Below are 13,792 nucleotides of genomic sequence, written 5' to 3'. Positions count from 1 at the left end.
TTTTCCCCGTTCAATTCTCAATCGATTTCCCTGTTTTCTCTCTCTGTCATTCTCTTTTTCGTCAGGCTCTGAAAGCAGGCAGTGCTCAGAAAAATAGACTACCGACCAGCCCCTTCATTCTCCTTACTCCTGCGCTTTTTCTCTATCATTTTGAGCCTCTTCTCTTCCCGTAAGCGGGCCTCCTCCTCCTCCTGGTCCTGCCGGCACTTGTGGAAGTTCTCAACCACCACACCGACAAACATGTTGAGGACGAAGAAGCTGACGATGAGCAGAAAGGAGATAAAGTAGAGCAGCATCCAGGGGTTGTGGTTTCTCTGGGGCTTGGTACGAGACAAGAGAAGAGAAGAGAAGAGGAGATAATTGTTTTAATCAATTGATAAAGACACAAAAAAGATACACAAACGACAATGTGCATCGTCAGAGATGCTTCTTTGTTTTTTTTTTTGTTTAAAAGGTGATGCCACGGAAAGTGCAGCATATCCAACATTTTAACGCTGTCGCAGACAAAAGTTTTAATTCTTTGGCATGCAGTTTATCGTTTGTTGAAAGTGTATCTCATATAAAGCTACAATATTTAAGCACATTACACCATAGGCAGTCCTGGATCTGAAGACAGCACCATCAATCAAACTTTGAAGCGCCTGATATAAATGCCTCATTTCTTTTGTCCAATTTTCACTCCACACTTGAGTACAAAGAGTGGTGGTTTCACTGTTTCCATGGCAGGTATTTACACTTGTTGGGGTCAGAGCCTCCAATTGAGGCCAGTGTGACACCGTTCTCTAACATGTGTTACGGGTAAAACTTATGATGATTATTCATAAAAAAATATCGTTGAGCATACTTCATTCATGTACAGATGGGAGCTGGCTCGATATATAAAATCCACAGCATGATTTAGCATTGTGAAACCCGTTTCACGTAGTGTTTTGTAAGGTGATATATATGTCACATAATGCCGCCTGAGGAGAGAGGAGTGATGATGTGGGTCCGCTGTGAGTTACACGGGTTATAGTAAACATACAAATTTATGTAGTTGACACAGAGTCAGTCATAAATAATTAGCTCTGACTGCCAACCTGCAGAGAGTCTCAACACATTCCTCACATCATTACCTGTTGGTCCACTCCCACTGCATCAAGCCCATCATACATGATGTTCACCCAGCCATCCTTACATGACAGTACAAACAATGACATCAGGGCCTGGATGGGAACCAAACACATGCAAGTCAATGCACAGCAAATGCAATATGCTTTCAGACAGAGAGAGACACACCACCATCCTGTGCAATGTTTTATTTACGCATTTAAGGTTCATTTATTTAGACTGTGTTAGTAGTTCAGTCTGTTCCTCTGCACCTGGATCAGATTGTCAAAGTTGTACTTCCTTCGTATCCAGCGGTAATTCGCCTGCTGACAGTCTGACTTGTTGGTGATGTTTCTCGTGTCCAGCCCTTCACAGTGGTAGAACTTCCCTTTGAATAGCTGGGGAGTGAGAGGGACAGACAGACTTAGATAGGTCTGCGGGGCTCTTTGATTGTCATTTACACATTATCTCAATTTTGCCAGAGCTCGCAGCTTTTCAAACATCCCAGTGTTCATGGCAAAAACAAAAGGCTGCTTCATTAAAAACATTCTTATCAGAGGTTTTTCTCCAGTGCTTGGCTAAAAGCAGACCTGCGGTCCTGTTGACCCTTTTTACATTCATCCTAATTGTCATTCTTTCAAAATTTATACTCTAAAGGAACAAAGGCTTATGATCCATTTGAGATTCAAGGCACTTCCAATCTCCCCTCAAGCCAGAACCACGTACTGAGCCACTCAACAAAACTGACATTTAAGCTGCAAAGGTTAAAACGCTTTGTTCTCAAGATGAAAAAAAAAAACAAACAAATAAAGTACGCTTGGAGACTGGATTTATACCAAACTTACATGTCTGTGTTGTGAAATTAAAACTCGTTTAAGCAAGCCACAGATGGTGTGTTTTACTGTGTGCGAATGCAAACTACCTGCACGCCCAAAATGCCAAAGACAATGAAGAAGGCGCAGCAGATAAGGACAATGTTCCCGATGGGTCTAAGAGAGGTGATGAGAGTCTCCACAACCAGCTTCAGCCCTGGGGCTCGACTGATTACCCTGAAAAACACCAATGCAGACAAACAGGTGTTTCTCATATCTTGCATCAGCAGTCCAGGTCACTACTTACATGTACACTCACACAAATGCAGCATTTACCTGAGTGGGCGTAGTGTTCGTAGCAGGCGGAGGACTCTGAGGATTCCCAGGATCCTGTTTCCGCCAGTATAGGCCAGAGAGACCAGAATGTCGACCAGAGACACAAACACCAGCACACCATCCAGGACGTTCCAGCTGGACTGGAGGTAGCTCTGATTCCCAAAGCAGAAACCAAGAGCTACAACCTGGAGTTAAAGCGCAAAACACTGAGCCTGATCAAGACCACAATGATTATGTAAGTATTACATCACCTGCAAATCAATTATTGATCAATAATTAGATTAATAGAAATTCAACTACTTTCACTTAGCACATTCTCCAAATTACACCTTCACAATAATGCTTACCTTAATAGCCATTTCTGCAAGGAAGATCACAGTGAAAACATAGTTGGACACACTCAGAAACACTCGCTCCTAAAGGAGAGAATAAGATGAAAATACATCTTTGAATGGAGCTGGTACCATGCTAATATTGTATTTTATTATGGGCAGTTTAGGTTCAGTGACTTTATCTCTCTGTCCACATTGAGTGAGCGACAGTAAATCTGCCTCTGGTGTCCAGAAGCTTTTTTTGATTTACTTGATTTACCATTTATGTGAGTAAAGCAAACCAAGTGCTTTAGAGGCCTGCCTTGATTTGCAAACTAAAAATTCTAGTTGGAGTGTATGTGGACAGCTAATATTTGTAGAGTGTGTGTGTGTGTGTGGGTGGATTGCATGTGTGTGTCTCACCGTGCTGTGTGGCTGTATGTCAGGTCTTTCCAGAGCAATGGTGATGCAGTTGAGGAAGATGAAAACCAAAACCACATGGTCGAACATTTTGTGAGAGATCACAGCTTGGCACCACAAACGGAATCTAAACACAGACACGCACACATCTGTAATGTCTAGCATCTGTTAAACATCTACGGCCTGTTAAAGCCATTGATCAGTAGTTACCAGCATTATAGGCGTACAGAGAAGAACAATGAGAGCGGGGAATAAGATCACTGAAAGCAATAAGAAGCGCAGAGGAGGACCAGAAACCTTCACTGAAACTTTTTGTGTTATGTGCTGTTTTTGTGACTTACGGGCTCTCTGGAGAGAACAAATAAAGCGTCCAGTCCTCATGCTCTTTGCACCAGCGGGGCTTCATGTCACGAAGCTCCTTCTTAATGGAGTAGCACATAGAGCTCTGCAGGGGTTAAAGGTCAAATGTCAGCTTCACCACCAACAGAAACCAAAATTCTTTCACTAAACAGAGAAGAGAAGTGGGAAGGATATCAGTGGCATGGCTTTAAACTGTTTTAGGTCCTATCTTTCCAATCGGTGATTGTCTGTGTAGAGGCGTGTCTTAATTGCTGCTAAATTAGCAGCCCCAAGGTTCAATCCCTGGTCCAATTTATATTTCCATTTCTATACTGCTGGTTAACAGCATTGTCCCTAAACACACCATTCATTTTCACTGCTATACTGACGACACACAATTTAATGTAACAATCAGACCTAGCGACCTGTCCAGGCCGTAAGCACCCCTTGCAACCAGGATGGATATAACACTGGTCTAAAAAATGTCTTTTTTTGAAGACTTGTGTATTGAACGTCAGGTGAAGAAATGTTGTATGGTCCTATTTTTACCACTTCAGCAATATAGTGAAGGTGAAGTCTTGGGGGAGGGAAGGGAAAGGGAAGGGAAAACTTTGATGCTTTTATTTTCCCCCTGCCTTGACTGTTGCAACTATGTATCCGTCTCAGTCAAAAATCAATCCACCGCCTACAGTTAGATCAAAATGCTGTAGCTCGGTTCCTAACGCAATTGAAAACCTATGTTCACATTATTCTGGGCCTAGCATCTTCACGCTGGCTGCCTATTCATTTTAGCACTGATTTCAAAATAGTTTTAATTTTGTTTTGGCGGGCGCCTTTGTTACAAACCAGGACACTCCAGTAATTCTTGGCACACCACACCCTAGTCTAGACTTTAGATCAAAGTGACAGAACCTTCGCTGTCTGGTCCTCTGGCCCAACCTACCAGAGGAGATCTGACTTGTAAAATTTGTTTAAATTGCTTCTTGTTGGATTTGGCTTGATCATGTCAATTACTTTGTTAATTGTTTCGAAAAATACTATGGAAATAAAGTCTTGATTTTATTATTGTTGTTGTCAACATCAAAGCAACTATCACCTTATCATCATCTTTATTCTCCAGAAACCACAATCACAAATCACACCACCATCACATGAAATCAGTGTTTCTAATAATATTCAAAATGTCAAGCACGTTAAAAGATTCTGACAAGGGCCCAAAACTTTATACATTTGTATGTTTTTCAGTCTTCTGTACAAATGAATACATTTTTGTCTTCAAGTGGCGCAGCTGTCTCTATGTTTGGCAACAGTCCTGCTAAAAAGGAAATTCATTTTCATTTCTTTCTAAAACTACATGGATGCCCAAACTAAACTTTAAATTGCAACTAACTTTTTGGCATATCCTTTTCACGAGCCTGCAGCCAAAGGAGCAAAAACATAGGAGCCGAGTGATAAACACACAGTATTAGCCGAGGAGGAATGGTATTTTCCTCTCCACTAATTCGATAGACAAGGAAAGTAGAACAACCTTTATTTTGTGAAAGTGTATTATATTGTGGATTTATGTTTTATGTCTTCACCGTGTTTGAGAAATGTACAGGGTGAATCGTGCATGTTCTATCAACAATTAACCAACAAATGCATTAATTAACAAACATAGTTCTACAGTGTTGCTGATGTTAGTCTCTCTAGACTTAAATTTAACGGAGTCGAGTGAAGCTGGAGATAACTGGAGGATAACACATGACCCAGCAAGTCCCTGGCCTCAATAGAAAGTGAAGTGAAACTCATTAAAGTTTGTAATAAAACAAACACAAGCAATGCTTAGGTGCACAGCTTCTATATTTTTGCGATGCTAATTAAAAAGAGCCCAGAGTCAAGCAGCCCAAAGACACTGTTTATTTGGCAGGCTGTGATCCGTGCTTGTGTGCATGTGCGTGTGTGTGTGTGTGTGTGTGTGTACTAAAAATGCTACTTGGATATCTTCTATGCTGAAATCCTTAGTCCTTGAAACAGACACACGCGCATACACACATCTAACCTGGCCAGCCACACACACACGTGCTGTTGCCATAGTCTTGTGTCATGCAAATGCACACCCATACACACATATATTAGTAGAGGCTCTGTACTAAGCTTCCTATACTCACAATGTCCTGGGAGAGCCCTTTTGTTTCTGTGGATTTCATGGGTTTATAAACTCAATTTGGAGACAATAAAACAATCAACACTGTCACAACAGAGGTCATCCAAAACCCCCGGGGAAGTACACCCTTCAACAGTCCTCACAGACTCACACACACACACACACACACACACACACACACACACACACACACACACACACACACACACACACACACAGCCATGACCATAGTGAGTGCACATACACAAGTTGTTTTGCACCCACCGAGAAAATAATTACAGCTTGAGCCAATCAATTACAGCATGACAATTAGCGTCCCTACAGGCCTGACAGCGTGAACAAAAAACATACTGTATAATATCACCAAGTAAGAGAGAGTGAAAGGGCAAAGCAGACAAAAGAAAACTGAGTGAGCAAGGGAGAATAAATGAAATAAAATATGTTAACAGACTCAGTGAGGGTAGATTAAAAGATAAAGGATTTACATAAAAAAGCACAAATACAAAGGCTCAGCTGTTCAGACAAACAGCCACCAGGCCAGGTCTGAGCTACCTGGAGGAGAGAGCACAGCTCCTCATTACTGGCTTCTCATTAAAGGTTATCAGATTTTTATTTGTTTTTAAGGCCCTGAATGGATTTGAACTGAGTATCTGTGGACTCATCCCCTATTTCCCCTCCAATACCCTCATATCTGCATATCATTTCTACACAAATTACAAACTTCCCTTTCACTGATATCAATACAGCCTGCTAAAAAATTGAATCTGTTTTTATTTGTTTTAATGTGCTGAATCATATTTTCTGTTTTATCCTGATATTTTATACTGCTGCCCTCCTAAACATTTTCAAGGTTCACCAATACTTACATCATCATCTATATCATCTTCAGGCAAGGACTCCTCCTTAGAGTCAGAGGTCATGTTGGGGTCATGAGTCAGGCTCCTTCCGTTACAGTCTCCATACTCCGTTATTATGGAAGGCAATAGAGTGGACACCTGTAGCAACTCCAAGGAGCCCGGCCGTAATCTGCTGTTTCCACCAGCCTCTTCCTTTTCCTTCCCACCATCTTCCTCTTCTCCTCCCTCTCCGGACAATAGGCTCTCCCTTTCTCCACTGGTGTCTCGCCTTTTGAGGCTCGGTGCTCTACCCAGGCTGTTCCAGCTGGAGCGGCGGCTTCCCCACGAGCTGCTGGACCCGCGGGGAGGAAGAGGGGAGCGCTGTCCAGGACTTGAGTAGCCCTGCTGAGACAATAAATTGGGGTGACCATTGTGTAACGCTGTGTCTGCATCATTTGGAAGAAAAACAATTAATTCTAAAAGGCAAAATGAACTAGATTTCCAGAACTAAGCTTGTTTGATTCATGTCTGTTCTTTCATTGCTTTTACATGATAAACAAAATGTCTACACGTAGAATTTATTCACTCAGAGACTTATGTCAGACCCTAATAATGTGCCAAAATGCTCATTGGTAAAAGCAGTCTACCCCAGGTCATGACAAAGTTTGTGGATATTTCAATGAAAAATGAAAAAGTTTGCCAAAATAGTACAAACTTTAGTTGCTAAGTAACAGACTAGCTAACAGCCAATAACCAATGATGAACTAGGACAAGACGAGGGACAAGATAAGACAGGGTTTCGAAAGTTAGCTGATCTGATTCTGTAACACCAATTTGAAAAAAAAAAAAAAAAATCAATAAATAAATGTATCATTAGTTATTCAGAAATAATACCAAATAGCATTAGCAGAATCAATCCATCTGCCATGGCAGTCTTTTTATTGGTTTTCAGGCCACCTGCAGACTGAAACATTTAAAGGAAAGAGGAGTTTATGTGTACACTCTGGATTCACTAAAAGGAGTACGAAGGAGAGAATGATATATATACACCATACATGACACCCATATTAAATAATGACTAATTGCTGATTTGTAAATTGATTGATAAATCGGTTTCGGGTAAACTTTTCCACTTAAAACTCACTGCAGAACGCTGATCAAAGGCTAAGGGGCCCATGGAGGTGGAGCTTCCACAGCGAGACTCAGCACGATCGGTTCCCATCTCAGAAAGACCCATTGCCACCTCACCATATCGAGGCACGTCTTCTCTATATACGAGCTCATCCCCAAGGATGGACTCAGGTCCCAGAGAGTTTTTAGGAGTTGGCATGGGCGTGGCTGCTGTTCGCATGATTATAGGAGGAGCCATCGAGCCACGAGGGTCAACATGACCGTTAGCTGTCATCATCAGAGAGTACATCTTCAGTTCTGTCCAGGAGAAGAATGGATGACTTCATTTACTTAATTTCACTTATTCATTTACCTGTTTTGGCATTAATGTTTGTAACTTTTCAGTCAGATAAACACACGATGACATCAATTTAAAGAATCATTTAACTCACCGGTGTCTCTGAGCTGTTCTACCTTCTCGTCCTCCTCAGAGTTGTCTGATTTCTTCTCATCATCTGACTCTGAACGGTTAGCATCACCCTACAACATACGCACACATTAACCTGTTTCCAACCATAAGCTGAACATAATGTCAAATATTTTAGGAGGCTTCTCTCTGAATCAAGTAGGAATTACACTACAGCGCACTGCATTCAATGCTGAGAGGAGATTTTTATGCTTGATGATGCATGCTGCACCTGGGGTGCACATGATAACAGAGCACCTTAAAATACATCTCTTTAGACAGAATAACAAAATGGATTTAACGTTTTTCTTTGTCATTCTTTGCAGTCACAGCTTTAAAGTTGCAGATCAAAACTCAAAACACTGAACCAAATACTGCAGTAAAATGGTAATTCTCACCTCCGCCTGGAAGCCCTCAACCAAGATGGCAACTAATAAATTGAAGAGCACATAGTTGCCAAATGTCATGAGAGCAACAAAATAGAGTGCCGCCCATGGAGAGGTAGAGGCCATGCCATTATACAACACCACATTCCAGTCCTCCTGGGTCAGAATCTAAAGATTGAACGAAACACAAAAGCATTGACGAGGATTAGGCAGAAATTACACAGGAGTGGAGTGGATGTACAGAGGTGCTTATAGAAAAGGATGTAGCTAATCTGACACTCGGGGTCAGCAAGTAAAGAGGAGGAAGAGAAAAAGGCAGAAAGGGGACATGGATGGAAAGGTAATGAAAGAAATGGAGCAATATTAGCGTTTACAGCGCTTGTGGGATGTAAATGCTTCATAAAACTCAGTATTGAGCTGCCTTTATTGCCACAGTGCTTCAACTTCATACACATGGGTTTACTATAAATTGACATGGAAAGTATATGCAGGTGGGTGTAGGATGTGTGTGTTTGTGTGCACCTGTGTTTAATGTGAGTGCTGAAAGCATTTAAAACTAGGACAATGCTCATGATGCAGCATGAAAGCTCACTTTGTCACTTCCCAGTCATTTCAATGCTGCAGCAGGAAGGACATTCATTATGCTGTCTGTATATTTACTGATGCACGTGTGCATTGATTTGTGTATACAGTAACTCAGTAGCTATTCCCATAAAAAAAAAAAAAAGCAGTAAGTGTCGTGAGTTTAGTTCTTCACATGGCACACAGTTCTGGGTAAACTGCTTTTTCAGCAACTCTCGGAGCAACATGCACAGCAAACTGAGACATTTCGCTGCATTGTGTGTTCTACCTTTCTGCTGATATATCCACTATAGAAAATAGGACAATCTATCTGGAACGATTGGATATCTCTACACAGGAGGAGCAGAAAATAGTAATAATATTGAAAGTGAGCACGTAAGCAGAATTCCACATTTCACAGTATTTTACTAAAGAGCAGCGCTTGGCAGTTAAGTTTGGCATTCGCACACACACACACACACACACACACACAAATTTTGATTTTGGGCGGCAGAGTAGCACACATGGTCATTGCTGCGATACAAATATGAGCGCACACACACACAACGCCAAGTGTGTCTCTTAAACTGTACTCAGGATGGGATGCTCTGTCGTCAATTTTTTCGGAGTCAATAAAGCTTCAATGAGAAATACCATGTTTAAGGTCTCATACTACAGACAAACTAGTTCTATCTGACTGCCTGACTTACTGCAGAGCAGCTTTAAAGGTGCTGTTTACATGAAGATTACCTGTCCAACTCTATGCAGTGCACATTTCAAGTACAGGGCAAGTCCACTGATATGAATATTCTTAAATGAAACGCTTTTCTGTAACAAGTTGGTGTTTATAGATGTGTTAAACATCCATGATTCACTGAGAATGAGTACACAAAACTGTAGAACTGCTAATAGACAAACCAGGGATATTAAACAAAACAACAGACTACGTGACAAAAACTAAGTAAACATTTCCATGAAAGGAATAGTTTGGGGAATCCACTTGTTGCCTCCACTTTAAAGACTTAGATGAAAACATCAACCACTTACATGGTATTAACCTTGACATTACTGATATTGCCAGGCAACCAGCCTGAGACACCAGGGAGTAACTGCGCCCGCAAAGACATTGTCTAGTATATAATGAACCATAAAAGCACAAAGTGAAATTTGTGCTGGCAGACCAATTTGGTTTCCTGAAGATGACAGCTGGCATCTGATATCCCATTTTCAGTCTTTATGCTAAACTACGGATAATTAGTAACTGTGCACAACAGTTGTATCAGTCATGCATATAACCCAAAATGTCAAACTATTCATTTGAGTCAGTGTAAGTACACCTTTAGCATATCCATAAAAAAAAAAGCTGAGAAAGCAATCTTTGAGCAATGGCCCACAACCACTTAGTTACACAGGCGAGCACTTACCTGGAAAACAGTGACAATGGCCCAGAGTAAAGAGTCAAAGTTCTTGCGGTCAGGGATTGTGTCTCCATTCTCCATTTGGAGGCTGAATTTACATCCAAACAAATGCATACCGAGAATACTGCAGAGGAATTAGATTAAGCAGAAGTGATATAAATGAAGGCAATTTGTGGGTTTGATATATTTCATCAATGATAACACAAAAAATGTAAATTTTTGGCAAAGCATGTACAATATTGTATGTAGAATACCTGAAAGTGAAGATGAAAAGCATCAGCAGCATGCAGAATGTGGCCACATTGTCCATGGTCTTCATCAACACTACCAGTTGTCTCCTCAGGGCAGGAAGAAAACGGACCAGCTTCAAGACCCGCAGGAGGCGGAATGTTCTCAGGACTGACAGCCCACCATCTGACTGGCCGATTATTTCCCACACACTAAGAAACACAAACAATCATCTGCAATTATACTATATTCTTATCTATATATGGTGTCAGCATTACAATGAATATGATATTTTGTGTTGACGTGTCTCAGTAGGAGTAAATCTCTTCTGTTTATCATGATCAAACGAACCAGCAAGACAAAGATCAGTAACATGATAGCACATTTAAAAAAAAACTCCCCTCTTCAATATGAGCCCTAACTAAATGACAGCCAGACAGTAGGCCTGTACTGCTGGCAGGATCAAGAAACTGCTGTGGCAGCAAGTAAAGATGCTCCTGTGAGATCCATCATGACTGTGCCCGTCTCTTGGCTACTCCAAAGACGGGTGCTGCTGCAGGGAACCTGACATTGAAAACGTAATGACTAACAAGCTGGAGAGAGAGAAAGAGGAGAAAAAAAAAAAAAAAAAAAAAAACACAACGAGAGAGGAGGCTCTAAAATGAAGTGGGCTGTCTTGCTGTCTGCGCTCTTTAATTCTGCATGCAGTTAAATCGGTATTCACCTGGATTAGTACTAATTCCAGGGGCATGTGTGTCACCCTCTGAAAAGTTTTTGAATTACTACTGGAGCTCTAAAAGGTCTGAGGTGTAACAGTTTTTGGCCAGTTAAAACCTTCTTTGCACATACAAGCATGTGTTGATGAACGCTACCTGATGATAACAATGATGCTATCGAATATGTTGTATGGGTTCCTGATGTAGCCAAACAAGCCGAAAGCCAGCAGCATGAATCCCATCTCCAAGACGAACATGCTGGTAAATACTATGTTACTGATCTCCAACACATCAGTCAGCTCCTCGGGCTGGAGGGATAGAAAAGAGAGAGAAAGCAAGAGTCAAACAGTCAGTTCATATCTCCACTTTATTACTGAGACTGTAAAAAACCTTTTTGTCTTTGTGGTCTGAGCTGAGACATTCTCAATTAAGTTCAGAGCAACAGCCAGGGCCAATCAATCACACAGGACCAACAGCAGCCATCTATTACTGCCGACCCACTCTGCTTACCTCACAGTACAGTCAGTGATCCAGCAGAGATTTAACTGACACTTCCTCATAAAGAATGTACATGTAGTCAAGTGTTTTTGTGAAAAATGCAGAAAGCTTGTGCTGTGTGACCAACTCACGGAGGCACACTCAAGTTTAATTCTGTAGAAAAAGGCTGGCTGGAGCACAATGACTGACCAAAATATGCTAAATATGTTTTAAAGACACTTCCTATCCATTCAAAATATATCATGTCAATATTATAGCTTGCTTGAAAAAATCCCCTTCAACGTGTTCCTTGCAATACTTTTCTGATCTTATATAAAATTTCATATCTCATTTCCTTCTCATCATTTATATTCCATTACTCTTTCATAGAGTATCATGATCCCTTGGTAACAAACTTTTTGCAGTCTGGGATTCACACCTAAACAATTATCATCCCCAGATGACCGAATTATTCTCAACCATAAAAACTGTGTTCCACTTCAGAGTTTTTCAAAACTTAAGTCTCCGCTTCACAATTGAATTCTTGTGTCACACTAGGCTGACTAATCAAAACTAATTGCAAGTCTTCTCACGCGGGAGCTCAACAAAGAATCGACCTAAAGCCCATTTAATATCTTGGCTCATGGTGTATAAAAGTAGGCAGGCCATATTCCGGACTAATAAACACACGGACATGATTAATCTACAACAGCACAGAAATCCTGTTAAGAGTGCAGGTAGAAGACTGCGTCAATCTGCGTCTACCAGCACACAGCAGAAATGTCCGATGCTGTCCGTTTATTCGCTGTCACTCTCTCATGACCTTCACAACAACCCATCATTTGCAAACTTCTTTGTTTGATGTCAGTGTGAAAATCTGATCATCAATATGTGTGTTGAGGTTTGATGTCATATTTATGATTCTCTTCAGTGTGCATAATCAAAGTTTTATATGATTATTCAGTTTGATTAAACTTTTACAGCACTTTCAAGGCTTCACTGCGGCGATCACAGATAGAGGGCGCCATACTACACAGCACACACAGACAGACACCCAAAAATTCCTTTGAAGAACCTCACACAGGAGAGAAAAGTAACTAAAACTGGTCTTTGTAGTTTCTTCAAGTGCAGAGAATCGCCGATTCTTCCATATTATGTGTAAAAATTTGAATGCAACGTTTTCCCTGGAAAAGAGTACACATTCAGCGATTGCCCTAGTTTGGGGTCACCATCAATATGTTTGCTCTGTTCAGGAGATGAGGTTTTAAAATTCATCGAAGCAGCCGTGAAGCAGACACAGCTGTGTGAAAATAAAAAGGACACATGTCAGGGGAATCAAATGCCAACTGTTGTGAAGTCCAAATTAAGCCGTTCTTCGACGACCCAAAAAAATAAAAAAATAAAAAATAAATTAAATAAAAAGACCTGAAGAGACAATAGGATACTGGGTGCTTACTGTTCTGGTTGTTTGTTCAGATTGCCTTTTGCTGAGAAGCCAGGCGCCACACACACACACACACACGCACACACACAAAAAGCTTCAAAGGAGCTCTCAGCCACATATTCTATCTTAAGCAAACACAATGGACTCGGCAATGGACCAGTGGTATTTTCATTACTCCAGCTATTGTGCCTCGTAGAATTACACATATATATTCACTTACGATAACTGAAGTGCACAAACTTGAGAGCTGAATCTCTTAAGAGTTAAATAACTCAAGGACCTGACATGGCCTCAAGCTAAGTTCTGGTTCTGGCTAATGCAGCAAAAGTTTGGAGGACACAGGATTAACAGATTAAGGGTGCCAGCAGCGGGTTGTGTTCAGGGGCCAGTGTGAAAAATGTGGGTGGGCAAAATGAAAGGAAACATTAATAAATTTGATCAAGGTGCCCTCCAGTTGCCACCTCATGCTAATTTGTAGTAGAAGACTGAGATCTCATCCGCTGTGATCATTAGGATGTGAGTGGTTTGGAAATCAGTTCTTCTCTTCTTGGTCAATATATTATCTACTCTCCTATGGTCTCATGTGACTATTCAGAAATATTGCTTTAGCCTTAGCTCTCCACTAGCATCATTAAATTTGATAGGTTAGGTAATCAGTCAGAATTAAATAGTCTCTCTCTGCTCTCAACAAGATGTA

The 13,792-nt window shown here is 41.0% G+C and overlaps 1 protein-coding gene across 1 annotated transcript in view; it reads right to left on the bottom strand.

Moving 5' to 3' along the window:
- The window catches only part of cacna1ha (calcium channel, voltage-dependent, T type, alpha 1H subunit a), a 95,660-nt gene that overhangs the window by 16,344 nt on the left and 65,524 nt on the right, over window positions 1-13,792 (bottom strand). Inside the window, exons 12-26 of the mRNA XM_029509090.1 lie at window positions 11,331-11,482; window positions 10,485-10,670; window positions 10,237-10,354; window positions 8,264-8,419; window positions 7,852-7,939; window positions 7,434-7,717; window positions 6,320-6,694; window positions 3,310-3,413; window positions 2,972-3,095; window positions 2,585-2,653; window positions 2,238-2,422; window positions 2,012-2,138; window positions 1,362-1,487; window positions 1,116-1,205; window positions 128-320 (exon numbers count right to left, since the gene is read on the bottom strand). Coding sequence (XP_029364950.1) covers window positions 128-320; window positions 1,116-1,205; window positions 1,362-1,487; window positions 2,012-2,138; window positions 2,238-2,422; window positions 2,585-2,653; window positions 2,972-3,095; window positions 3,310-3,413; window positions 6,320-6,694; window positions 7,434-7,717; window positions 7,852-7,939; window positions 8,264-8,419; window positions 10,237-10,354; window positions 10,485-10,670; window positions 11,331-11,482 — 2,377 coding nt within the window. The remainder of the gene's footprint in view (window positions 1-127; window positions 321-1,115; window positions 1,206-1,361; window positions 1,488-2,011; window positions 2,139-2,237; window positions 2,423-2,584; window positions 2,654-2,971; window positions 3,096-3,309; window positions 3,414-6,319; window positions 6,695-7,433; window positions 7,718-7,851; window positions 7,940-8,263; window positions 8,420-10,236; window positions 10,355-10,484; window positions 10,671-11,330; window positions 11,483-13,792) is intronic.

The sequence above is a fragment of the Echeneis naucrates genome, chromosome 8, assembly GCF_900963305.1.
Source record: "Echeneis naucrates chromosome 8, fEcheNa1.1, whole genome shotgun sequence".
NCBI lineage: Eukaryota > Metazoa > Chordata > Actinopteri > Carangiformes > Echeneidae > Echeneis > Echeneis naucrates.
This window is presented reverse-complemented; position numbering and strand designations above follow the sequence as displayed.